Source organism: Sesamum indicum, linkage group LG3 (assembly GCF_000512975.1).
Source record: "Sesamum indicum cultivar Zhongzhi No. 13 linkage group LG3, S_indicum_v1.0, whole genome shotgun sequence".
Taxonomy (NCBI): domain Eukaryota; kingdom Viridiplantae; phylum Streptophyta; class Magnoliopsida; order Lamiales; family Pedaliaceae; genus Sesamum; species Sesamum indicum.
This window is the reverse complement of record NC_026147.1, coordinates 19,638,556-19,664,721: the sequence shown is the minus strand read 5'-3', so window position 1 is coordinate 19,664,721 and position 26,166 is coordinate 19,638,556. Positions and strand designations below refer to the sequence as shown.

Here is a 26,166-nt window from a genome sequence, read left to right as displayed (position 1 = left end):
TTCAGTTTAAGAAATGTCAAATCTAAATCAGGCAAATGAACAGGTTCGACATACAGCACTATAAAAATAAACCAGCCTTCCATGACCCTAAATAAACAAATTCAACAAGATTTGAGGCCAATTTTTTGGAAATGGTTATAGTATAACATTCTATATATACTTTTATTTTAGAAATTATAGGGTTTAAATATTTGAGCAATTGGGTATAGATTTCGTAGATCAAATCAGCATATATTTATTTTTATCTAAGATATATACATTGGAGGAATTAGGGTTTGACTGGGGGCAGAATACTATCCAATTTGGTGCTGCTAATTGCACAGAGAAAGCAATCAGCAATCTGTAAATTTTCATGGTAAATAAATGCTTCTCAGGACTGTAACATGGCTCTGACCCCTATATGTACACCAGCAGAAATCATCCTTAGCAGCTGAAAAGCTCAACATTTGATTCATCCAATTGATACAACACCACTTTAATCAAATGTACACTGGTGAAAGTATCAGACGCGAGAGAGCTGCACGCGGACCGTGGAAGAAAGAGGGAGGCAGCCGGTCATAAAATCTTCTCACAGGTTACCTTCCAAGACTCCTTTTAGCAGATTTAACCCTTCGGCTGATATACTCCTGCGGACACGACTAGAAACAACTTCGATTCGGGGTGGAGGATCTGGGGAGAAACAGATCACTACAACTGTTAAGTTGTCGCATGTATGTCGCTTCAGTGCTTCGCGGACTAGTTCTCTTGAGCATCTTTCCGGATCATTGTGAAGCATCAACTCTTTCCTAGCCATTGTGACGGCGCACTGGCTGCTCATAACGTCCCATAGCCCATCACATCCCATAATCAAGAACTCGTCATCCTCTGTTAATAGTGTCTCCTGCAACTCTGGCTCTGCGCTTAAAGGGCAAGCAGAGCCTTTTGAGCCCTTCATGTGCCAATCCCCTAAGGCACGTGATACGGATAGTTGGCCGTTAAGGTAGCCGTCATACACTGCTCCTCCTAGTTTTTCGATTCTGAGTCTTTCGGATGTGTAGTTAGGCTTGTGGTCTTTCGACATTTCTATTGCTTTACCTCGCTTACCAAGAACAGCCCGACAATCTCCAGCATTGGCAACTACCATTTTTCTGCAGAGAGTAGAATCAGGTTATAATGTTATTCAGCTTAAATTCCTTCTGTAGACACATAACATGAAATCAGCCAGATTTATCTATGTTAATGAATCTGATTACAAATGCAAAGAAAAAAGAATAAAACTCTAGTTCTTTTCACCTTCCAGATATGAATGCAGTCAACGCTGTGGTGCCAGAGGATATGTCGAGGGAACTATCATCAGCAAATGCATAATCTGCTTTAAGAAATGCACTCTTGATTGCTTTTTCCAAACAAGCTGGGAAAAAGGAGTCTTCAACTATAAACTTAAGAATATTATTCCTGATAAAAGATGCTGCATCTGTACCTCCATGACCATCAAATACCTGCTAACATACAGTGCTGATCAATAAAAACAGAACGCAAGTAATAAGCAAAAGATTAAGGAACTAAAGACGACCGAAAACTTGATAACTTCTATGATAATACAATAATTATGACAAAACCCTATTTCAAGATATATAACATTTAGATCTCCCAACTCTGAAACTGTAATTATACAAGCATTACATGAGGGTTCTATTTAAGACCGCCCCTAAATGGTGATTGTTCTTTGTTCATTGTTTGCGGATCGGAATCAGGTAGTGAATATTCTTAACTTAACCAGCAAGCATATATGCGAAAAATGACATAGAATCTGATGCATTGAGACCTCCTTTACAAAAGCTGGCTCTCTCCATAGGGGTTCAGAAATTAGTGGTCAGTCTTGAATTTGTATTTGTCTCTTTTGAAATGGTGCAAGTTTGTCATCGCCTAACATTTCAGAATGAACTTCTCGCACCAGCAGATAGATTTTTTCTCAAGTAGCTACGTGAGCTTGGTATGTTTCAAAGTGTGAGAAAACCAAGGAAGCTAATGCTCTCAGCAACGACTCAAATGGTTAAGTAATTGAGAAGGAGATTTTTATGGTTATTCCCACTGATGCATCTGGTCAAATACAGAATAACCAAATTAACTTACCCCATAGAAAGCTCCAGATGAAGGGAAACCGGCAGCATCACCTAAATGTTGAGGCAAGTTATCTATGCAGATATGTTCGTCCTCCATGTACTGCTTAGGTCCTTTCTCAGCACAACTTCCAGACCGAAAAACTGGTATATAGCTTGATATTACATCTGATGGGGAAGTCATTCCAACAGCAGAATCCTTGTAAATATAACAAGAAAGTATTAGGTTTGGTCCATTTACCACATCATATAGAAAGAAGAATGAAGATATTGGGTCACTAACACAAACACTGAATAAGATTAGTGGACGGAAAAAATTCAGGGGCTTGCTTCTGAAATGGTGGAAGTATGTAATGAAGCTTGAATCAAGTATATGTTTCCTATCTATTGGCATTTCCTTAAGGTAATGTTTTGTTTCCGCCTCCCAAATTTTAGTTCACGATCAACATCTTATATGACACAGAAAAAAGAAAATGTAAAACAAGGTGTTTGGGTGGCTGGAAAGAACACGATCATCAAAAGATTTTTCATGGACAACTTAGAAATTTATGGAATACAAGAAGCCTTAGCTTCGAATCAGGAAGTAGATTTCATCAACCAAGGATCATAGAGTTCATTATTACACACTTAAGATGCAGGAGTCCGCAGATAAACATTCCTACCCCAAATCCCTAATGCATCAGCCCTTCTAGCCATAAGAGCTAGAAAATTGATCAATCTTTGGACATGTTCTAAACCCCAAAACTCATATATTAACTTCAATTAAGTGTCGATATCATAAGTCATCATGTTGCAACGCACACATTATACATGATTAAGCACATACACAAATAATTCCCAAAAACGAGTTGGAGAACTAAATACCACTTGTTAGAAAAGGAGCATATCTCTTAATAAAACTGAAAAACTAGAACACGAAAGGAGTCCACTCACCAACTCCGAGGCCGGCATTAGCACAGTGGTGCTGATCGAATGCCGCACAACTGAAAGATGCCGTGGAGGTTTGCTATTCGATGTTTGCTTCAATGCATCGGAGGTTTCTGATATTTCATCTTCCACAACAGATTCTTTACTTCTATCATTACTATAACCACCTTCTACATTATCGAACCGAGGAGACAAATGAGCACCTGCTGCCATACTACTTACACAGACCATCAATCTAGGTTTGCTTAACAAGATCAAACACTCAGAAGATCCAACTTCAATGAAATCACTCGAACCCCTTATGCAAGATTAAAGAACTTTCCTACTAGAAGCACCCCGGAATTGCAGAAGAATAAAGCCCTAATCAATATCAACCAATAACTCCAAATGAATTGCTCAAAGCACCTCAAATCTTGATCAACTAAGTCCCTCTTTGCCAACTTTTTTCTCAGAGAGCAGATGACAAAATATAAATCAATACCCCACTTCTGTTACTTCACAAAAAGGATCCCTCAATCTTTCAACTCCAACAAGATCCTGCCCTGCACTCCCTAACGCCAGATCAGAATTCCACCACGCCAAACCAAATCCACACCCTTAATTAACAAATTACACTCGCCCAGAGTCTGGAGATTCTCCGAGATCAAGTCCAATCCCTCAAAAACCAACAGATAGAAAAAACCCGGTTGAAATTTGAAACAAAAATTACAAATTACAGCAACAAAATACGCAATCCTTATGCCACCACACCAATATAGACTCAAATCAATAGCGTAATTCCAGACGATCTTCCTCTTCCGTTTCTCCCACTCTAAAATACAAGAAAATTCCGGGAAAAGGAGAACCCAAATCCAAAAACCAACCAAACGAGCAGAGAGAAAGTGGGAGGAAATTTGTTTGTAAGTTGGAATCGAGATGAAAAGCTGCGGAATTTTTTGTTATCTTCGATGCGAGTTGGTTTCTGACAGGTGATTACAAGTGAAAGGTGTAATGGACCGACACGTGGCTCGCAGTGATGGTTAAGGCTCTGATTCACTGCGATGGCCAACTGCAAATCGCAAAAGCTTCCCAGCCGTTGGATTAAGTGCGTGGGCAAAATTTACGGACGGGAATCGGTGTAAGTTGTTTGCCTCTTGCTGCGTCGGGAGGGGTGGGTTGTTGACAGCCGTTCAACACAGCTGTCGGTGATGTGGTCGCTTATGATTGGCAAGGTGAAAACAAATCCTTTTAAATGATTCGTATTTTATTTTTAAATAAAAAATAAGGTATATAAACGAATTTTTCAAAAAATTAATATAATTTTAAACATTTTTATTATTTAAAATGATCGCTACCTCTTGATTTTAACGATTGTCTAACAACTAGTTAAATTTATTAGTTTTTGTTAAATTTTTATTAATCTTTTTATGGTAAACTGATAAAAATATTATTGTAAATCATGTATTATACTCTTATTTGTTTTTAATTTTTTAATAGGTTGAATATTTTTTTATAATTTTCAAATTTTTTTCACTTCCCTCATCCAATTCTTTTATAATTCTTTTTTAAAAGAATATAATAAGGGTAAATTTAACTATTTCAGGTCTCCATCTTGGGATTATATTCATTAAATATTATAGATATTGATAATTTTTTAAATAATGAACAGACATTCGTAAATATATCAAATTTTATGAGAATTTGTTGTAATTTACCAACTTTATAGTTGTACTTGCTAGGAGGGCTTAACTTTTATAGTTCCTAAAATGAAATCTTGCCAATGAACAAATGTGCTGCAATTTTTATTTTACAGGATAAAAAATATTATAATTTTTTATCTTATGAAATCAGATATACCAAGCATGTAAATTATAGAACTCAAAGTGTACGACCCTCTATTGGGGGTGCAAGTTGAGCAGCTCGTGAGCCGGCTCGTACTCGAGCTCGAGCTATATTTCTAGTGTCTGTGGCTCGTGAGTTCACACTTATTTTTTAAAATTTTTTATAAATATTATCAAAGTACCTATTTAATATTATATCAAGTTTATACTCAACATTCACTAATATTATAATTATTAGTCAATATATCACTTATTTTAATTTATAATAATAAAATATTATGTTTTTATTTATAGTGTTTAAAAATACGCTTAAGCAACAATTTAGTAAGTTTTGATACTTTTTTGTAAATAAATATTTAAAATTCACCGTAAACTAAAATTATTAGTTAATATCTTATATTTAGATGATATTAAATATGACATTTTAGTATATATTATCTAAAAATCAAGCTTAATCAATAATTTGGTATATTTTTATAATTTATTTGTAAATAAGTATTTAATATAATGTATATGAATTTTATCATTATAGTTTCAATATCCACTACAACAAAAATACATTTATTTCAAAATTCACCATATATTAGAATTGTTAGTCAATATATCATATTTTAGCTTTAGATGATATTAAAATATTTTGATAATTTATTGTAAATAAATGTTTAATATAATGTATATGAATTTTATCGTTATGATTTTAATACCCACTACAATCAAATGCATTTATTTAAAAAATCACCATATTATTTGAATTGTTAGTCAATAATCAATATATCATATTTTAGTATTAGATGATATTAAATATGGTATTCTGATTTATATTAGTTTAAAATAAACTTAATCATACTAAATTTTGATATATTTTTTTGTAAATAAATAGTTAATATAATGCATATGAATTTTATCATTTCAATTTCAATCCATCACAAAAAAAAATATTTATTCACTATATATTAGAGTTATTAGTTAAAATATGGTGTTTTGATTTATATTATCTAAAAATAAATTTAATCAATAATTTAGTATGTTTTGATATTTTTTTAAAATAAATATTTAATATAATATATATAAATTTTGCTGTTATATTTAATATCCATTACAATAAATACATTTGTTATGAGTTATCTTAATTTTATATTCATTTAATGTATATAAATAAATGTATTAGTTATCTCTATATTTGTTAAATAAATAAATCAATAAAGGAATTGATTAAAATTAGAAATATAAAAGAAAAGCTGAAAAGGTAGTAAATATGCAATGTGAGAATTGCCTATTCACTATTGATAAGTGAACTCTTTCTCTCTCTGTCGCGCGCGAAGTGAAGAAAAATTGCAGAACTCCAGAACTTTACTTCACGTCCACGAATCACAACACTCCTTCGCTCCGACTCCACAATTAACAGGTGATTTTTCTTTTTTGTAAATTTATTTTACGGTTTGTAGAAGAAATTTTCTGAACACTTTTTGCTTTTATGCTGTTTGATGAAATGCCTGGTTGAATTTTTGTTGACTTTGTTTGGTAGTGCTTGGACTTTGGCTGGATTTTTGTTATCTTTCTTGTGAGTATCTACGTTTTTTACACAATCATTTTGATTTAGAGATGATTTTGTTCCTAATTTGTGTGGTAGCGGTATTGATCTTTTGAAGTATATGCTTATTTGCACTGCTCGAGCTCGTTCACGAGCTGGAGCTCAGGTTTTCCCCCGAGCTCGGCTCGTTTGCACCCCAAAATTATTGCCTCTAGCATATGGGATTAAAAATGCAATTTTTCCATTAGTTGCGGATCCGGGGCGGGCCTGTGGTAATTGGAGTTGGGAGTGCATATGGGTAAATGAAAAGTTCTGAGAAAGGAGGAGAAATGTTGCAGATTAAAGGAGGGAATTGGCCGGTGTTGATATTCTTGATCTTTTGGTGTCTAAAGTAGTTTTGGAGTTGTGGAAATTACTGAATGATCTCATACATGAATTCGTTCTCTGGTGTGCTTTTCAGCAGAGTGTAATTCAATGCGTCTTTCCAAAATCCAGCTGTTGCGCCATGTGCCCAACTCTACAACTCGCGCTTCATTTCTTTCACATTTCTCAACTAAACCTGAAATCAACACTTCTTCTCCACTGCCCGAAATCCAAGGAGCAGAAGCGCCACAAAATTCTGATATTGAAACCATCACCATAACTGATGCAACCCATTGGAGTAGACGCATCCACAAGCTATGTATTGTTGATCATGATGCCGACGCGGCACTCCGCCTTCTCCACCAGCTCTACCTCCGCGGCTTCCGGCCCAACTCCCTTAATATCAGCAGCATTCTCCATGCTCTCTGCAATTCCAATCGTTTTGCGGAAGCCCATCATCGCTTTTTTCTCTTCATTTCCTCCGGTTGCGCCCCCGACGAACGTACTTGTAACGTGCTCATCGCCCGCCTCCTGGATGGACGTGATCCTTATTGTACATTACGTTTGATAAATACGTTGGTGGCTGAGAAGCCTGAGTTTGTGCCTTCATTGGTGAATTATAATCGTCTGGTTGATGGGTTCTGTAAGTTGGGAAGATTGGATGCCGCCCATTTGATGTTGTATCATATGATGAGGAGGGGTCATTGTCCAAATGTTGTTTCGTATACTACTTTGATTAATGGATATTGTAGGATTGAGGATGTGGGTGCTGCTGAAAAGGTGTTTGATGAAATGTTAGAGTACGGAGTTCGATCCAATGCGTTTACTTACAGTACTTTGTTTTCTGGTTTTCTGAGGAAAAGAGAGTTTGAAAACGGGAAAAAGTTTATGAGAAAAGTTTGGGAGGCTATGGGGAGGGAGGGGGATGTGCAGGTTAATAATGCAGCTTTTTGCAATGTAATTGATTCTTTGTGTAGACAAGGGTATTTTCATGAAGTGTTTAAGATTGCTGAAGATATGCCGCAGGGGAAGAATGTTCTTGAAGAATTTGCTTATGGGCAAATGATTGATTCGCTATGTAGGTTTGAGAGGTACAATGGTGCTGCAAGGATTGTTTATATGATGAGAAAGAGAGATTTTATTCCAAGTTTGGTTTCATATAATTCAATTATACATGGTCTATGCAAGGATGGTGATATCTTAAGGGCATACCAGTTGTTGGAAGAAGGGATGCAGTTTGGATACTCTCCCTCCGAGTTTACATATACAGTCTTGGTTGAGGGTCTTTGTCGTGAATATGATCTGGCTAAAGCGAAAGAGGTTCTTAATATGATGTTGAGTAGGGAAGGTGTGGATAGGACTAGAATGTATAATATTTATTTGAGGGCTCTTTGTCATATGAATAATCCTACTGAGCTTTTAAACGTACTTGTTTTAATGTTTCAGTCCCAGTGCCAGCCAGATATTATTAGTCTCAATACTGTAATTAAGGGATTTTGTAACATGGGGAGAGTTAAAGAGGCTTTGCAGGTGTTTGATGATATGATCATGGGGAAATTTTGTGCTCCAGATGAGGTCACCTACAGTACTATTATTCATGGACTCCTAAATGCGGGAAAGGCTGAAGAAGCTGTCTATTTCTTGCGTAATGTTATGCCTGAGAAGGGTTTTTCTCCTAGTGTTGTGACTTATAATGCTGTACTTCGTGGATTATTTAAACTTGGCCTAGCGAATGAAGCTATGGAAGTTTTTAATAATATGGTTTGCAGCAGGGTGCCTGCTGATTGCATAACTTACACTGCTGTAATTGAGGGGCTATGTGAATCTAAGTGCATAGATGATGCTAAGAAGTTCTGGAACAATGTTGTTTGGCCCACAGGAGTTCATGATAATTTTGTTTATGCTGCCTTACTTAAAGGGCTTTGCCACTTCGACAAATTCAATGAGGCCTGTAATTTACTTTATGAACTGGCAGATTGTGGTGTTACACTCAACAATGTAAATTATAACATTGTCCTTGACTGCGCTTGCGAGTTAGGTTTGAAAAGAGAAGCTTATCAGATTGTCGGTGAAATGAGAAAAAATGGAGTAGTGCCAGATGCTGTAACATGGAGAATATTGGATAAATTGCATCATAGTTTAGGACAGCCAGAATCTGGAGGATCAACAGCTCAGTCCATTGTGCTAAAATTTGTATGATTGTTTGAGCATATTTAAGTATGAAAACTACTTTAACATTGTTGATAAGTACTGTATCTGACATGGTACTTTCTCTCAAGACCCATTAATGTTCTTATTCTTCTTGCATTTTTCTTTGGAAAGGTACTTTCTCTCAAGAACGTTTAATGTTCAATTCTTCTTGCATTATCTGTGTTCACTTCCATTTAATCTCAGATGCATTTATTTCAGTGTCTAGGCATCGAAGGCCGATGACCTATTTGATAGATCACCGGTGGTCCATAAGGATGCTAATGTTGCCCCAAGCGCCTTGTCATTGGGTATGGGGGATGTTCAGGTGTGATGAGGATCATTGATATGGTATGTGCACCCTTCGTGGTAGGTGCTTCATTGCAAGTCCATATTATGTAGTCTAGTTGAATTTCTTCCCACATTGATTTTGAAAATCAAATGTTGTTTACAAGGAGCCTGTTTTGCAAATGACCTTTTTCCTATCTGAAATGGGAGAGTTTGTAATTTTATGGCATGTTAGGTAAATCATGGAGGTTGTGGCCCTTGTACACCCAAGCACTGTATCTTATTCTCATTATTTGTGAAATTAGTAAATTGAGATTGAGCAAAGCAGTGACCTTTTTTCTGCAGCCTTCACTACTTTCTTGTCAGTTCAGCTTTTATCCTTCCTTGGCCGATAAAACTTCAGATGATGTAACTAAACTCTCAAAATTGGAGGAAATTAGTAGACTAGCCAAGATATTCAACAAATGACTCTGACTGTAACCACTACCCAGATGCTCTTAGTTTTCTGTAGATACATTAAGTTCTACAATTGTGGGATTTCCATCTAGTTCCCTGAACAAAAGTAATTGCAAGTGTGTATCCAATTTCACCACCGGAACTTTCCTTGAATTGCTCCTTTAGTGGCTTCACAATTTTTAAAGTCCTACTCACTTGGTTGATATGTTGGACCTCTCAGACCAAAAATATTACCACGCGAACAATTAGTTAGAACAAAATATGATAGTGCAGTAAGAGTTGACTAGCCACAATTCTTCATTAATCAATCATGCGGACCTAGATTTTAATTCTTGAGTGCAATTTTGTGCTTTTCAATTCGCAAGGTACTTTACGGTGTGACTAAAATCTATATCATTCTACCTCAGGTGTAGGCGGGTAACCCTGCCAAGTTCCTTAGGAAGCTTACTGATGAAGACATCCTTTCATCTCCCAATTATATTAACCTTGCAAAGGTCCATGCTGCTGAAAATGCCAATTTTTTGGATGAAATCAAACTTGAAAATGTGCTGCTCAAGAAATTTGCCCGCCCTGATGAGGAGAGTACGATTCGATGCTGGGAATAAATCGTGATACTCCACCCGTACCGGTTCTTCTGGATATCATTATCTTACCAGATAAAGCCCAGAAGGCTGTTCAACAAAAGTTGCAGTTCTTTTGCCTTTGGTTTTTGCTCTCTTGAAATCTCACACCAAGAGGAACAGGTACATTTACTCAATCACGACACTTACGTTGGAAGAATATGCAATGAAAATGTATGTATTGCTTTCCTTGTATTTAAGATCCCTGTTTGCAATGCAATGAATTTCTTTGATCATAATTTACCATGACAAAAATTCATTTGCACACTTTTGATTCAATCTTACTTAATTTACAAAAGAGATTACTTTTCTAAATTCTTGAAAAAAAAACATATTACACCCTACTACGATCTGGAAATATATCTCAACCAGAATTAAGTGTAAGTGTGATTATTATGCTACATATATGGATGAGCTAGGACAGGTATTTGAAAAGAATGAGCAATGTCTATATTAGTGCTACTTATCAACATTCACTAGACTTCACAAACGAAAAATCGATGTTATGAGATTCGTCATCTTTTAATTGTGAGGCATCAAACGTTGTTTCTCGTTTGCCATGATTTGAAGCATCAAGTTCTGAAAGTTCGGTGTCGGATGCATAAGACCTCGGGGAGGGAGGAAGGCTGTCAGTATCGGGTGCACTCGACCGGTGCTTGTACTTGTGGAGCAGATGGAGAGGTGACGACCCTTGAGTTGGGGTGGTTTCCCCGCTCATGAATCCGGCGTTAGACGTATCGGTTCCGCCTCCGGCTTTGCGCATTTTCTTCCTCTGCTTAGCAGCTTGGTGCCATTTCTTTAGAGCCTTTGCGGTTTGTTCCTCAAATATTGATTTCTTCATATGTGATCCCATCTAAAGTGCAAAATAGACAAGCAATGAATGAAATCTTGCTGGTTTATAAATTCCAATAAAATGTTTTGAGTAAGTTTAGGTCTCATTATTTTACTTCCAACAAATTCATAGGCTCAAAATTTGAAGATATTCGTTGTCTTGAACACTAAAGAAAAAAGAAATTAAGACTTGTAAAAGAACATACATAACAGAAGTGCAATGCTCAAACTTAGGGAAAATAATATTTTTTATCTTGTAATTTAAGATTTTTATATTTTTTATTCCATTAATTATACAGTTCTCATTTTTGGTCCCATAAATTTTTAAAATTCTCATTTTTGGTTCTCTAATATATTTTCATTAGACATTTAACGGAAAAAACCACATGCTCAACACGTATAAGACCAAAAATAAGAATTTTTAAATTTTACAGGGACCAAATGTGAGAATACTATAATAAATGGGATAAAAAGAATATACAGACCTTAAAATTACGGACCAAAAGATACTATTAACCTTACCTACCAAGGTGTAGAGGGGGAATGTGATGTAGCTGCACAAGATTTGAAGGGCAACGCCCAACCAAACTCTGATCATAATTGCAAACAGTTTCTCATGGAAGCATGTTGTGATCCCAAACTCATACTGCATAAAAGTTCACTTCCTTCTATCAAATATATATGTGTGTAAATTAACTTAAAACAATAATTATATTTACACCCCTAATTTATAATTTATTTGCACAGATTATCCCTATTTTTTACATGATTACATAAACCACCTCTGATAATAATTCTGCAATGATGTCGATGTTTTTTGGGGTGTATGTGTGATTTGTGTAAATTGTGTTGACGTATTTTATGGATGCATGTGTAAATAATTATAAATTAGGGTGTAAATGTAATTATCAGTTAACTTAATAGAACAAATTCTATTGAGGATCACTTACCCATTTCCATAAGAAGTACGCCATTTGATATGCGTTCTGTTGAGTAAAAGAGATTGACCACACAATATCAGCAATAGAAGCCCAATATTTCACACTTAGAGAATGATTATTAAATTTCAAGAAAAGTTGTGGGAATTAATTAGGTCCCATTACAACCACCTCTCGTAAATTTGACATAATTATAAATACTTTTTTATTTTTTATTTTTGTAAAATTACTAATATTTTTTTTATTTTAACGTTCTTCTAACAACGATTTCATTCTGTTAGCCTAATTTATATTTTCATCTAATTTTTGTAGTAAACTAATAAAAATATCATTTGGGATTATAAATTATAACTTTATATATATATATTTAGAATTTGTTAAAATAATTTTATGGACTAATATGTCCTATGCATTATTTATTTTACCCACCGTCCCTCTTTTTTTATATATATATATTTTTCCAAATATTCTTTTTAACAAAAAGGAAAATAAAATCAGCAAATGTAAGTAGTAATTTTCACTCGTGGTTTAGTGACTACATAATTATTTTTTATTTAAAGAGGTTTTTCAAATAATAAAAGAATATTCATAATTTAGTCAAATCGTATGGGAGATAGTTGTAATTTATTTTTTATACAACAAACAAAAAATTAGAGTATTAACCAGAAAGAAATTGAAATTACAGGGTGACCTCAAAAAAGTTGAAGTATTTATTTACCTGAAATAGAGTGAAATGTATGAGGAAAAGAATCCATTGTGGTCTATTGAACCAAAAGAAGTTGTTGGTGGGCTCCACAAGGGGAGCTCCTCTAACAACAGTCGCTCGATCTTGAATTTGTTGAGCCATCTCCATGATCACAAGTTCCAGTTTGGTGCCCACTAACAAAATTATCTATACCGCAAATTGTTACCATATATCTATTTTTTTTTTTTTTTTGATAAATTACATTATCACTGTACGAAGTTAGGACTAATTACACAAATACTCCTTATTCTTTGCAATATTATAAGTGCATCCTTTGATGTTATAGTTATAATGACAAGTACATTCTCTGAGTATATGACACTAATATCCGCTCAGGGGGTGTACTTATAATTTTACAAAGAATAAGGGATGCTTGTGTAATTAAATCTAACTTCAGAAGGTGTTTGGACTTGAGTAGATCGATTCTTATATACTTACAATTAGTGGAATTAATGAAATCCATGCCAATGTATGCCATTCTGCACGAATAGTCATTGAAAGTTAACAGATATGAAAGTGGGACATACTTAATTATAACGTAAATTATGATGGGCTCCTTTAAAGTTTATTATAATTATAAATAATCACTCGTTATTTGAAAAATTATAAATACTTTCTTCACATGAACGGCCGTCTAACAAATACTTCCTTGAAATTAACGACCGTCTAGCAAATACCTCATCGTGACAGTCTATTGTAGAGAGTATTTGTCAAACGTATGTTAATTTTCAAAGAATATTTATAATTTTTTAAATAATAAAAAAATATTTATAATTATGATAAATTTTTTATGAAAGCCCATTCCGAATTACACTTAATTATGTTGTGTATATGTGTGCATGTCTGCCCAGAGGAAAAGACTTACTGTAGATATTGAAGAACAAGAACATTACCGCAAAGATCCACAAAGGGATGCTGCAATAATCCATGTACAAAGAATCCATTATTTATCTTGAGAGGAAACATACATCTTATTTATTGCAATTCTGTATTTATTATTATTTTTTAACTTGAAAAGGGTATCTCCAAATTTTTCGTGTATATCGATTATCTCACATTATACGAAAATTGTATTTTTCGTCTTATAATTTAGGATCAATATATTTTTTATCGCATAAGTTATAAAAATTCTTACTTTTAATCTGTTCGTCAAAATCTGTTAGTACTTTGGCAGAAAAAGCACGTGATCGTTAGTTCTTTGACCTTTTGGATAATGGCCCACGTGCTTGACATGTGGTATTCTAGCCAAAATAGTAATGAAATCTGATGAATTAATTAAAAATAATTTCTTTTGTAATTTGATTAGACAATTAATGTGAATTCCATAACTAATAAAACGAAAAGTGTACTGACCCTAAGATATGAGACAAAAAATGATATTTTCCTGCGTTGTTATTTTATGTCACACCTCACCTTATTCCCAATACGGATTTGTAGTCATCTTCCATTGATCTTTTTATATATTTGTGGAAGTCGAACTTGGTATTGGGAGCGAAATGAGCCTGCATCACATGTCAAAATTTATAAATTATATGACATAGATCAATACCAATTTAAAAAAGGCTGCAGTAACATGTAATTTATTTGAATAAGTTACACAATAACAAAAGGGGTAAACAAATACCATTTTGTTGTTTGAAAAATTATAAGTATCTCATTCTGACAGCTCATTGTGGGGGAACATATTCTAACAAATACCCTCTTGTGATAGCTCATTGTAGAGTGTAGTTATAATTATAGGAGAGTATTTATAATTTTTTAAATAACGAAGGGATATTTATAATTAGAGCTCAGAGGAGCACCTTGTAATTTACTCTAACAATAAATATTTATCAAAAAAAAAAATAAAAATTCCAAGGTCTATTTAACTTGGTGTCGTTCATATTTCATATGTATAATTAAATTTCAGATACATATTATTTTATTTTAATAATAATAAAAGAGGGAAACTTACGTTAATAAATCCATTACGAATGGTCATATAATCCACCTTAGATATTGATCCAAAAAACTGCCTGAAAAATGCCACCTGTTGCATAGTAAATGAAATATATATGGGATTAAAGACATGAACACCTATTTTAAATTCAAAGGAAAAATTTCCTTTATTTTGGCCTTTTTCACAATTCAAATGTAAATAAATAAAAGTTTTTGTAAATTACAACGAGCTCCCTTAAAATTTGGGTAATTATGTATATCCCAATATTATTTGAAAAATTATCAATACTCCCTGATGTTTGATGTAATTCTTGAAAGATGACACTGATTCGTCCACTTTGCCCTGGTTGATTTGTTTGGATGAAAATATTTGAAACTTACTCTATGAAAAAAATTCAAAAATATTTGAATCATAATCTGTAAGGGCATTTTGATTGGTTCATAAAAAAAAAAATGATGGAAAGTTATTAGAGACTAATGGATCGAACTAGCTGTTGGGTAACCATTAAAATCAAGGGGACCCAATAAAAATGTATTTGTAATTATATCAAATTTCATGAGAGCTCGTTGTAATTTACTCGATAAATGAAGAGAAACATTAATAGTAATAAGATCTTACAATCCATTTGAGGCCAGGAGTAGTGTAGAATCCAGAATGACGCCTCACAAAGGAGGTTTGATGAGCAAACCTAAATCTTGCTGGATCTGTTTAATAAATTAAGCTTTTAAAATCTTAACAAAAGATAAATAAAATTCTAACAAATATATTTAAGAATAGGTAAATATTCAACCAATTTAATTTAATTTCAAAATATTATTTTTGGGCTCTCTAGAATTTTCCGATGTTTTTCTTCAATTTTTTGTGTACACATAACTTAGTTGGTGAAATAAAGACCTATGACGTTCGAATTCCACAAATATATAGATTTTTATTCTATTTTAAATATCTTGATATTAATGAATAATTATATTTATTATGAGATCGTGATATAATTATAATCGATTTACTTAAAAAAAAAAGTAAAAGAATTACCATTTGTGAACTGATATTCCAAAGAAGAGGTCTCCAGTTCCCATGCCTTCCACTTCTTCATCTGTTCATCATCAATATGGACATATAAACTGATCAAAATACACATTATGGTTTTCCAAAACACCATTTCTTTCATTTTCTTTGTTGATTTGTTCAGGGAAAAATGTAATTTTAATCCAGTAAATTTGGTCCCATATAAATTGATTTATAGGAAAAAAATTGTAATTTAATTGGGTCATCTGCAAGTCATATGCAATTTTTTTCAGTTAAATTATGGGTAAATGAACTAAAATTGCCAAAAATTTAAGGATATAAGACTAAACTGTGAAAATAAATTTGTGTAGAATTCTGAATGTCACCCCTCTAAAATATAGGACTAAAATTATAATTTTTACTTTTTGTTGCACACTAATACATATGAAGAGGTAGTTTTTCACTTTTATAACGGTTAATAACATTACAAATTAATATTAATTTTAATCACAATAATTAAGTATAATAAAAAATTATATTTCTTCAGTGCAGAATAGAATAAAATAAAATAATAAAGTAAAACTTACTTTGGCATGGCCTAACATGACGAGAATAACACTGTAGAGAACATGCATCACCGCAAGCACAAATATGAAAACGTGCAACTGGTGAACTCCAGAGTATGATATGAGTGATACTTGCCCCTGAAAAATTAAAAACCAACTACATATTTAATTAAATTATTTTCCATAAATAATTAGGAAATTCCCAATCTAAATTGAATTTTTTTGAGGTGGGGTCTAATTATATAAACATCTTATGGTCTTTGCTTTTTGTAAAATTACAAGTGTACCCCTGAGGCGTATCAATATAATTTACATCAGCAAGGGATGTTTGTACAATTAGACCAACTTCAGGGATGTTAATATAATTTATCCTAGTTATTTTCATCTCATCGAAGATGTAAATCATGTCACTAAATATAACACAAAAAAACCCGTCTCTGAAATCTTGTTTTCTTGAGCAATTATTTGTTCAAAAATCAAAATCAAAATCTGAAAAAATGAAGTGATGAACAAGGAAAACAAATGATCAAGAAACCAATCCATCCCCTTACTTTTGCAGAACAATAGTCATACTGATCATTTCCAGCAGCCAAAGCTCGACGCCACACCATTTCTTGAGCATATGAAAGCAATTTCCTGTGGCCTTTTTTGCCTTTACCGTCGTCGTCGTCATCATCATCGCCGCTGCCTCCACCATTTTTCAAGCCCGTATCGCACGGGAGCCATTTGTCACCAAGTTCCTTAGACACGCAAATCTTCGCGATGTATGTCGTGCCAACCGTAAGAAGTAACGATATAAATCCCAGCAGCATCAGTTCTGAGAAAAAAATAAATTTTTTTTTTTTTAATTAAATTAGACCAAAGTCAGGCAATTAATTTAATTATCTCACAAGATGAAAAAAAAAATTACATATATATATATAACCTGCTTTGATCTTTTCCAGGGCTTCCAACATCGCCTTTTTCTCGCGTTTTTGAAACCACTGTTATTACAAAAGACACACAGGTTCAAGAAAACAGAACAAAAAATATACAAGTACGGTGAAATTGCTACTCAATCAATCATACCTTCCCAAGAGACTGAATTCCATGTTCTATAGCGACGGATATGATGACGAAAACCGCGCAGACTATGGCGACGGCCCATGTGGAGGTTTGCTCAAGGGACCTTTCTGCTGGACCTGACCCTGCAGCCATGGATGCACGCAGCACTGTTTCAACTACACATTAATCATCAAAGATGAAGAGAATGCCAATCTTACAATATATAACCATGTTGTCATGGAGTTGATTAAGTGAACATAAAAAACCTTGTGGTGGGGGGTGGGGGAGTGTCGTTTATGGTTGTTGTTACTATGTTATGAGGAAACATAGGTACAATTTTCTTGTCGTCTGAAATTTTGTCTCAAGTAGAGGAAATAAATTTCCTAATAGTAAAGAGGACATAATGGCCGGCCGGTTGAATATGTGCCAAAGAAGAGTATGTAAATATAAATATCTGTACTAATTGCAAAATAAAAAGACATTTTTCGTTCGTAAACAGTGATTCATGATACTACTACATTAATTTTTTGGTTGTGTCGGTGATAATTTTAAGTTAGTTTTGTTTACTTCATCTTTTTTTGTTTGAAATTGAAATGTGATGTGTTGGTTTAGATATTTTATTCTTATTTTATAATATATTTTAGGATAAATTACAACAACCTTTCATGAGATTTGTCATAATTATAAATACTCCCTCGTTGTTTTAAAAATTACAAATATTCTCGTGATGTTTAAGAAATTATGTAATTCTTGGATGGAAGTATGAAATTATCAACTTTGTCCTTATTGTAATTTTTTTATTTTTTTAAAATTTATGAAAAAATCGAACAGGATGGATGAAATTTTTTAAAAAATTATAAAAAAATTATCCACTTAATCCAAGAAAAAAAATTAAATAAAATTATATTTTTTAATCCATAAGGGCATTTTGGCCAATTCACTATGAAAATGAATAGAAACATGACGAAATGGGCTAATTTTATACAATCATTAAAATCAAGGGGATATTAGTAACTTATTAAACAACAAAGGGGTATTTGTAATTATGCAAAACCTCAGGGCAAGTCATTGTAATTTACCCTATATTCTAAGACGTGAAAAATTATTTATTATGCGCATGCAGGGACGACATGCCACAACAGCTAGCTGTTATAGAAAAAGTTAGGATGGCTTCGATTTCGATCACCATCAGGTGTGAATACATGCTCCTAAGATTATAAGTCGCTTACATGAGTACTTACATATTATTGATCAACTCAATCCTTACATCAACACCATCATGAGTCAGAGTCAGAACATGCCTCAAAAACCATAGACCACTTTACTTATAGAGATATTTACGAATTATCAACCAACACAATTATCACATAAATGAAAGAAAAATCGAGACAATTTGATTAAAAATAATTCATTCTTACATGGTATCAACCGAACATGATTGATTTGATGGAATATATATTTAAAACCATTCGTGCAGAAAAGGTTAAGCCACCCTTCAACAACTTCATTAATGGGCTTAGAATGGTGATTTTGATGCAATGCAATTAATTTTATATATTTAATTTAGTAATATTTTTTTTAATGATTTATAGAAGACCAGAAACGACATCAATTTAGGTGTCAAAACGAAGATTCTTATATGGTTTTGTGCTTACTCCACTGGAATAAATATTATTTTTTATAATAATTAAAAATAAATATAATGTGTCAAATGTTAATTAATAATGACTGCTCTGTTGCTTTTGCAGACGAAATTAAAAAGTTAACCATAATTAAAATCCATAACAAATATTTTGATTATAGTTAAACTCATAAAAAATATTCATTAATAATGATCAAACTTAATTTTTTGTATTGATTTTATTTAATTATGATAGACATTATTAATTCATCATAAATTCTAAATTATGATCATTACAAGGTGTTGTGGTCGAGGTTTTACGAAGGGATAAAATTAGAAATTTTACCTACGATACAATTATATACCAGGTGAAATATAATTTTCGAAGGAGGTCCTTTTGCAAGAAAAATAGTCACTATCAATGAATATTGCTTGGTTTAAAAAAAAAATATATTTTTGGTATTTATAGTGTTGGGAGTTATATTGTGTGGCGGATTGTATTTGTTTAACATGTGCCTCATATATATTAAATTATTTTTTTACCCTTGTAGGTTGATATTTTTTACCATTATACATCACAAGGAATAATTTTTTTTTTTTTCCTTATAGTGCACTTGTTTGTTTCTTGTTAGCCTCTTGGACATGGTCAAATCAATGATGTGATTCGTTATGGACTGTAAGGTGAATTATTGTTAATGAATAGGGTTCAAAATTTTAGATTCCCGTACATATTGAAAGGAGTTTAAGTCTTTTGACTTCGTCTCGAACAAAATTAATTTTATCTTTGATGTTAGATGAGCGCACTTGTGTTAAAAAAAAATAATAAAATTATATATTGAGAATTAGGTCGGGTGAATTTGTTACTATTACTCGTACAGTAGAAGTGTAATTTTAATATATGATATTTTTACTTTAATGCCCTCGTAGTTAAATATATCAATCAATCTGACTTCATTTTTATTCATTTATGATGTTAATAAATTAATATTGGATAGTTACATATTGATAAAATCAATGTTAGTGCTCTTAAATTAAAATAAATTTATAATTTTGTGTCTGTGCATTACACTAAGAATAATTTTAATGACAAAAATATTGTCAGTGGTTGTCAAGCCTATCGTTTTGGCACCCAAATGTTAAGTGACGTAATTTAGGACTTAACTATATATATATATATATATATATTTGGTCTTTTCTTGTAGCAACTCTATTTCACCTTTGATCTAACCTTAGGTCTAACACATTAGGCCTGTCAATTGATGTGCAATATTTAGACCCATACCCATTTTGATAGTTATGACTCATATCGGTACCCAATATTTTTACATATATTCAGACTTGAACACATATCTATGGTAATAATCATTAATCACGGTCAAACAAAACTAACGCGGAAGTTTAAATTTTTATTATGATTAATCAATATTTGCTATGATTTTTAGTTGTGATCAAAAGATTTATCATGATTTTCGCTATGGCTAATGTTTTAATATTACTGGTGAAGAAAACGTGTAATAGTTGTTGAGGAGCTGTGATTAATTTGCATTCACCACAATTTTTTCTCATGACCATTGTAATTAATTATAGAGAAAATCGTATTTTTTCGAGTGAAAATATGTGTAAATTGTACTGTAACTACATATATTATGAATATACTTTTTTTATTATTTTAAAATTATATATTCGCATATACAAATATTTAAAAGATATAATATGATTGCTGCAAAATTTTGACATATTATACATTAATTGCTTATATATTTGTAGATTTTATAATTTGTATAGGGTTAATTATAATTAAATTCCCTATAAAAATAAAAACTATATTTTTTTAAAGAAATTTTGAAATTACATTAATCACAAAATTCTTTTTTTATACTTGACACCCTATTCTTTTTTTATACTTGACACCCTTTCATTATGACTATGACGAAAATTTTTAATATTGACAAAAAAAATACAAACTTTTAAAGTTTTGTCTATTTTATTTATACTTTTTTATTTTTGTCTATTTTATTTATATTTTTTACTTATAAAAAGATAAATATTGTATATGTGTGGAGTGAGTTTAATATTATTATAATTTTTTTTCTTACAAGTACAAAATATTAAAAAAATGAAAATTAGGGCTAAAATTAAAAATTATATAATTTTTTTGCTAAAGTCAATATTTTTCGCCTAAACCCTAAAGAAATGGTGGTCATATTCTAAAAGTGAATTTTTGAAAGAGGTGTAAATATAATTTTAAATTTTTTTAGAAGAAAATATAATTTTATATTTTTAGAGGGGTCTAAATATAATTAATTTATTTATATATACAGGTTTAATAATATAAATTAATATATGAACATAAAATTTGAAAGAGAAAAATTTTTAATCAATAAAAAATGTTTAAGAAAAAAGAAATTTTGGGGAAAAAATGTAATTGATAAATTTTATTTTCAAAGAATTATTTAAGAAAAAATCATTTTGCCGGCGCCGCGGCGTTGCCGTTGGCATCTTCGATTTCATCGACACAATACAAGAAACTACAATAGGTTTATACGGTTATACAGTATACCGTATTCCATTTCACTTCACCGTCTCCTTCTCTCTCCCTCTCTACTTCTCGATTTGCTCGCACTTTCATACACAAGACACTGCACAGTAGGTTTATACTCTACCATTTCACCCTTTTCATTTCTCTCTCTCTCTCTCTCTTTGCTTCTCGATTTTCTCGTGCTTTGACGCACACTTTTCGGCTGAATCTTTGCAGAATGACGGCTCTAACCAGTTCAGTTGTGATTTCGAAAGGCCCGGGGATCGGCTTCTTGTCTGGTAAATCTACTGACCCTTTTCATTTTCAGTGATCTACCAGCTTGTTTCATTGTTAATCTTTCCTTTATTGTTGACAAATCTCGCTGTTTCTTCCTGGGCCCATTTCTTTTGTTGTACTGCTTTCCCTTTACATTATAATCCATGTTTGCTGAAGTTTGTGTTTCTTGTACTAGCTACGTTTCGTTCTTTTGAAGAATCGAACAGGGTTTTGAGTATTAGGGTATTTACAAGTGTTTTGGAGGGGGTGGGTTTGTTAATAGATTAATGATTGAAGCTTTTAAATGTGAACAAACCATAGATTAATGCACTTTTTAGCTGTGAATGAAGTAATGTAAACGACTTGCTGGAACTGATTTTGTGCTTTATGGCCCATCCGCATGGACTAGTTTGAGATGAATCTTTTCTGATTTGGATTCTGTTGTATGCTGGCCTATTATACTGATCGATATCTAATTAGATGGACAGTTAAATTTATTAGGTCCTGACCTGGAATCTCATTTGTTGTAGCTAAAGTTTTGCAAGACATTATCTGATAACAATTTCTTCATTGGATGGAGGAGGAGGAAAGGTCAGTGAGGAATGATATACAAAGAAATGAGAGGGTGGTGTGTAAAGAAATGTAATAAAAAAATTGAATGCTAAGCATAAGTGTTCAATTGAATCGGCAGCCAATTTCAGATGGAAAGTAGCTTGAAGGCTAATGCAGTTCTTGGATGATTCAAGCTGGATGACCTTTGGCCTTAGTTTATTAGGTTTACCAGCAAAGCAAGATTGGAATATGCTGCTTGATGGAGAAGTCCGGTGGCATTTTAGATGCAGCTCTTCACTAATATGAGTGTTCCATATGGTTTGCTGCAGTTAGTTTTTTGTCTCTTATGAGTCGTGTATTGGCCTTTTAAGCCTATTTATGTATCTTAGTACATGGCTCTGATTGTTCCCTTTCTTTTCTTCCTTTGGATTTCGGGGACACTCAGAAGCTTTAGTTGCAAAACGCATGCTGGAGGTTCAGAAATTGCCCTCTTGTCTCAGATATACTAATTTCCGAGAACAAAAAACTGAATATGCTCTCCCTTTGAGTATAACGGTCATTTATAACTGAAAAGTATGTCAATGAGAAGCTCTTGTTAGGCTTATCTTTGCCTCTGGTTATAAATTGGTAAAACAATTGTCTTCTTTTGCTGTTTAGCATTGTTGTAAATGTTATGAGAATTGGACAAAAGAAATCATTTTCCATCTGATTTATCCATATGTGGCCAAAGAAGTCTGGGCTTCCAAGTTTTTTCATAGCCACGATCAAGTTATCTTGATTTTTTTTTTTGTTTTCTGCAGCTTATTTTGTTACAAGTGGATAGATTATCTTTTAAGCGCGCATTGTTTACTGAAAATTTCTGCTTTATTTCTTCTTAGAAATAGGGTCTTCCCACTTTTAAAGATTTTCCTAGTAATTTTGTTAAATTACTTGATACTGGGAGTGCTAGTGGAGGACTAATTTTGGTGGAACTCTAGTGAGGACTTAGGCATCGCACTTCTTATAATTATTACTACATGTTTGAAAATTGCAATATATTAACTTCAGTAAGTAGTTGATGTAGGAAACTCAATTTTAGAAGACATCTTAGGTGAAGACTCCACGTTTTGGTGCTTCTGGAGGAACAAGAACTTGTATTTGAAGGATACAAATTCAAAGGAGCTTGATTAATCTTGACATGCAACTAATCTTATTTGCCAAACCCTGCAATTTATAAAAATGAGATGCTTCAGAAGGAAAAGAATTGGTATTTTATATGTGCATAATGCAATATCGTGCCATCTAATCTTCCATTTATTCAACTAATCTTGCTGAATGTTTACCTGGAGTGACTCTGCAGCACCTCCTCATTTATGGCATGTTCGACTTTATAAGTATGGTTAACTTTGTTTTTTGTATTAGGTTCTTCTTTGAAGTCAGCAGATCAATGTGTGGGTCCAACCAACCTGGCCTTCAGTGTTAAGGGCACCAGGAGATTGTCCACCCAGAGAAGGGCACTCATTGTACAAGCAAGTTATAGGTATTTCACATTCAATTGCTACTGCTATGAGGTTCTGTAGGTGAATGGTAGCTGGTTTCCTCTAACATGGTTGTGAATTGGGATTCGCTTTCTTTCCCCTTTTCGTTCGACAAACTACTCTTTTTAAATCACATTTCAGTGCATTTATGTTGCAATTCAGCCTTTCACATTTATTTATTGCTACGTGAACATGCTATATATGTTTCACACCATCGAGCACCAAGGATAGTGTGGAACCTGACCGCTTTTAATATAAAGTTTACATGCTGAAGTTATCTTGACAAGGTCCTATCATGAATAATGAAGAGATGCATTAAAGTTGTAATGTAAGAGTATTTATGTGGCAAAATGATCCAAGAGAAAATAGAGTTATTCAATTAGAAGAATCACTACCACTTTCCTTTTAGTTTTTTAGTACCTACTGGAAGAAGTTTCTGAAGATTCTTGTGGGTTTATGTATTTGATGGCAGTGACAATGGAAGACCAAGCAGCGCAAGTATTTTTGTTGGTGGCTTTGTTTTGGGGGGCTTAATTGTTGGCACCCTTGGTTGTGTTTATGCACCTCAGGTGATGATCAAGCACCAATTCATTTAATCTTTGCATGAAATGCCATTTGTTCTCCCTTGTTTTTGCCATGCAATTTTATTTAGTGTTTTGTTACCCAGATGTTTTCTTTGTGTGTATGTTTTCTTGTGTTCTGAATCTTGAAAGTGGAGGCTAATTATAAAATGACATTTTGGCTGGTCATTTTGCTACTGAACAGATTAGCAATGCTTTGGCTGGAGCTGACAAAAAGGATCTCATGAAAAAGCTGCCCAAGTTTATCTATGATGAAGAGAAAGCTTTGGAGGTATGAAACTTTCTTATTTTACAGGACACCATCTGTCTTCATCTTCTTATTCTAATTGAAGTTCACAGTTATAGGTTAGAGTTTTCTAATATGCTGTATAACAAAACAAATATTTTTGTCTGAAAAAGCTTACAAAGTTAGTTGTTATCTTTTATCCATTTCTAAGTCATTGAGAATTTATACCAATATATCGTCATCATAGATTGATTTCCACCAATTTAGCAAGTGATGCAAATGAAATTCAGTGCCCGCACCTCCTTCTATTGAATGTCACAATAATTCTAATGGTGGTTTTGCCTGGACATTTTCGGTGAAAACACATCTTTTAGGCACAAGCAAATCTTTAGCTCTTGTAGTGTTATCATATTGTCTTATTATGCTCAAGTCTTCAGTAAGAATCACTAGAGCCTGGCATTTCAAGAAATAAGATGAGGGTAAATAAAATAATGCAAAAACATTAAGGCAGCTCGTAACTGTTGGATTGTGCTGGAAGTACAACTTTCCATTTTCTTTTAGTTGACAGTTAGACTTTATGCAAACAAAATGAGCTGAGTGATGGGAACATTTTACTTAAAGCTTGCTAGTGTTTTTCCACCTCAATAACAAATCTTTTTAATATCTTTTCCACAGAAGCAACGTAAGAAACTGGCTGAGAAGATTGAACAGCTAAACAATGCTATAGATAATGTGTCCAATCAGTTGCGATCAGAAGATCCACCAAACGGAGCAGCAGTGAGCTCAGATGACATCGAAGCTCTCATCTAAGACTGTTGGTTGTTTACAACTGGACCTCTTATATACTGCCGCATAATTCAGAGGACAACTGCCACTGTAGATGCTGTTGTTTGGTCCCTGAGCCCTCTTGTTGGTCATTGATAGTGCTACCTTTATTAGTTTTCTGGACTTTGATGAACATATGGCTCTCTATCAATGTTGAAGATCGAACCATTAAAGACGTATAAGTAATACATTGTGTTTGTCAATTCAGCTTTTCTCCTACAACTGCCCGTTACACACATACTGGAATTTGCTTTTTGATTTGATACGTTTTTCGCCTGCATTCTAGAAGATAATCTCCCCGGCAGGAGGATGTTGATAGCTCTGGCATGTTCTGCCCTTGACAATCTTGTTTCTTTTTATGCTCCTCTTGCTTCCATTTCTGGTCTTCATGTGCACGAGAATGAAAATTTCTGCATGTCTTTTAATAGTACACTCATGCAAGGTATTTATAAGAATTAGTGATGTTCATCATCATGTAAATTTCAAAAGATAGTCAAGCAGAAAAAAACATCCTTAAAATTCTGTTTCATTGTGAAATGTTCAGAAAGAAAATAGGAAAAATAGATGTAAGAAAATATTAAAGTTTTATCCCTTTTTGCTTTAGTATTATACTTTGAGATAATTAATATATGGATATTGCAATATTCGTACCATGCTTTTCCAAAATTATATGTATAGAGAGAGAGAAAGA

General features: G+C 33.0%; 4 protein-coding genes across 6 annotated transcripts; 2 read left to right on the top strand and 2 right to left on the bottom strand.

The window, feature by feature from the left end:
* Window positions 211-3,993, bottom strand: LOC105158877 (probable protein phosphatase 2C 27). The gene is made up of 4 exons (XM_011075778.2): window positions 3,033-3,993; window positions 2,113-2,298; window positions 1,273-1,478; window positions 211-1,127 (listed from the first exon to the last, which is right to left on the bottom strand). Exons 1-4 carry the CDS (start codon window positions 3,255-3,257, stop codon window positions 569-571), a joined length of 1,176 nt encoding a protein of 391 aa, XP_011074080.1. The 5' UTR covers window positions 3,258-3,993; the 3' UTR covers window positions 211-568.
* On the top strand, window positions 6,115-10,993 carry LOC105158874 (pentatricopeptide repeat-containing protein At3g18020). Of its 3 annotated transcripts, XR_002286854.1 has the most exons (4): window positions 6,115-6,251; window positions 9,150-9,278; window positions 10,079-10,414; window positions 10,862-10,993. XR_002286854.1 is itself a non-coding variant. In XM_020692996.1 (2 exons), exon 2 carries the CDS (start codon window positions 6,852-6,854, stop codon window positions 8,937-8,939), a length of 2,088 nt encoding a protein of 695 aa, XP_020548655.1. In that variant the 5' UTR covers window positions 6,115-6,251; window positions 6,841-6,851; the 3' UTR covers window positions 8,940-9,047. The 3 variants fall into 3 exon arrangements, 2 of the variants coding, with proteins under 2 accessions (XP_020548655.1, XP_020548656.1); XM_020692996.1 differs by lacking the exons at window positions 9,150-9,278; window positions 10,079-10,414; window positions 10,862-10,993 and adding an exon at window positions 6,841-9,047; XM_020692997.1 differs by lacking the exons at window positions 9,150-9,278; window positions 10,079-10,414; window positions 10,862-10,993 and adding an exon at window positions 6,838-9,047.
* Window positions 10,650-17,597, bottom strand: LOC105158876 (MLO protein homolog 1-like). The gene is made up of 14 exons (XM_011075776.2): window positions 17,384-17,597; window positions 17,241-17,298; window positions 16,867-17,132; window positions 16,337-16,453; window positions 15,777-15,837; window positions 15,363-15,448; window positions 14,760-14,834; window positions 14,219-14,307; window positions 13,671-13,720; window positions 13,244-13,284; window positions 12,779-12,952; window positions 12,073-12,108; window positions 11,640-11,768; window positions 10,650-11,144 (listed from the first exon to the last, which is right to left on the bottom strand). The coding sequence occupies exons 1-14, from the start codon at window positions 17,510-17,512 to the stop codon at window positions 10,758-10,760; spliced, it is 1,698 nt and encodes a 565-aa protein (XP_011074078.1). The 5' UTR covers window positions 17,513-17,597; the 3' UTR covers window positions 10,650-10,757.
* LOC105158873 lies at window positions 21,408-25,736 on the top strand. Its single transcript, XM_011075771.2, has 6 exons — window positions 21,408-21,626; window positions 21,736-21,797; window positions 23,728-23,845; window positions 24,316-24,412; window positions 24,609-24,695; window positions 25,326-25,736. Exons 2-6 carry the CDS (start codon window positions 21,737-21,739, stop codon window positions 25,458-25,460), a joined length of 498 nt encoding a protein of 165 aa, XP_011074073.1. The 5' UTR covers window positions 21,408-21,626; window position 21,736; the 3' UTR covers window positions 25,461-25,736.

Excerpts from the sequence above, each read along its gene's own strand:
- LOC105158877 (XM_011075778.2), bottom strand. The coding sequence starts at position 3,257 with ATGGTCTGTGTAAGTAGTATGGCAGCAGGTGCTCATTTGTCTCCTCGG. Across the intron at positions 1,479-2,112 it reads CATCTGGAGCTTTCTATGGG|GTATTTGATGGTCATGGAGG; the intron begins GTAAGTTAATTT and ends GTATGTTAGCAG. Across the intron at positions 1,128-1,272 it reads ACTGCATTCATATCTGGAAG|AAAAATGGTAGTTGCCAATG; the intron begins GTGAAAAGAACT and ends TACTCTCTGCAG.
- LOC105158873 (XM_011075771.2), top strand. The coding sequence starts at position 21,737 with ATGACGGCTCTAACCAGTTCAGTTGTGATTTCGAAAGGCCCGGGGATC. Across the intron at positions 21,798-23,727 it reads GGGGATCGGCTTCTTGTCTG|GTTCTTCTTTGAAGTCAGCA; the intron begins GTAAATCTACTG and ends TTTTTGTATTAG. Across the intron at positions 24,696-25,325 it reads ATGAAGAGAAAGCTTTGGAG|AAGCAACGTAAGAAACTGGC; the intron begins GTATGAAACTTT and ends TCTTTTCCACAG.
- LOC105158874 (XM_020692996.1), top strand. The coding sequence starts at position 6,852 with ATGCGTCTTTCCAAAATCCAGCTGTTGCGCCATGTGCCCAACTCTACA.
- LOC105158876 (XM_011075776.2), bottom strand. The coding sequence starts at position 17,512 with ATGGCTGCAGGGTCAGGTCCAGCAGAAAGGTCCCTTGAGCAAACCTCC. Across the intron at positions 17,133-17,240 it reads CCTGGAAAAGATCAAAGCAG|AACTGATGCTGCTGGGATTT; the intron begins GTTATATATATA and ends TTTTTTTCTCAG. Across the intron at positions 15,449-15,776 it reads GGAATATCAGTTCACAAATG|ATCCAGCAAGATTTAGGTTT; the intron begins GTAATTCTTTTA and ends TTTATTAAACAG.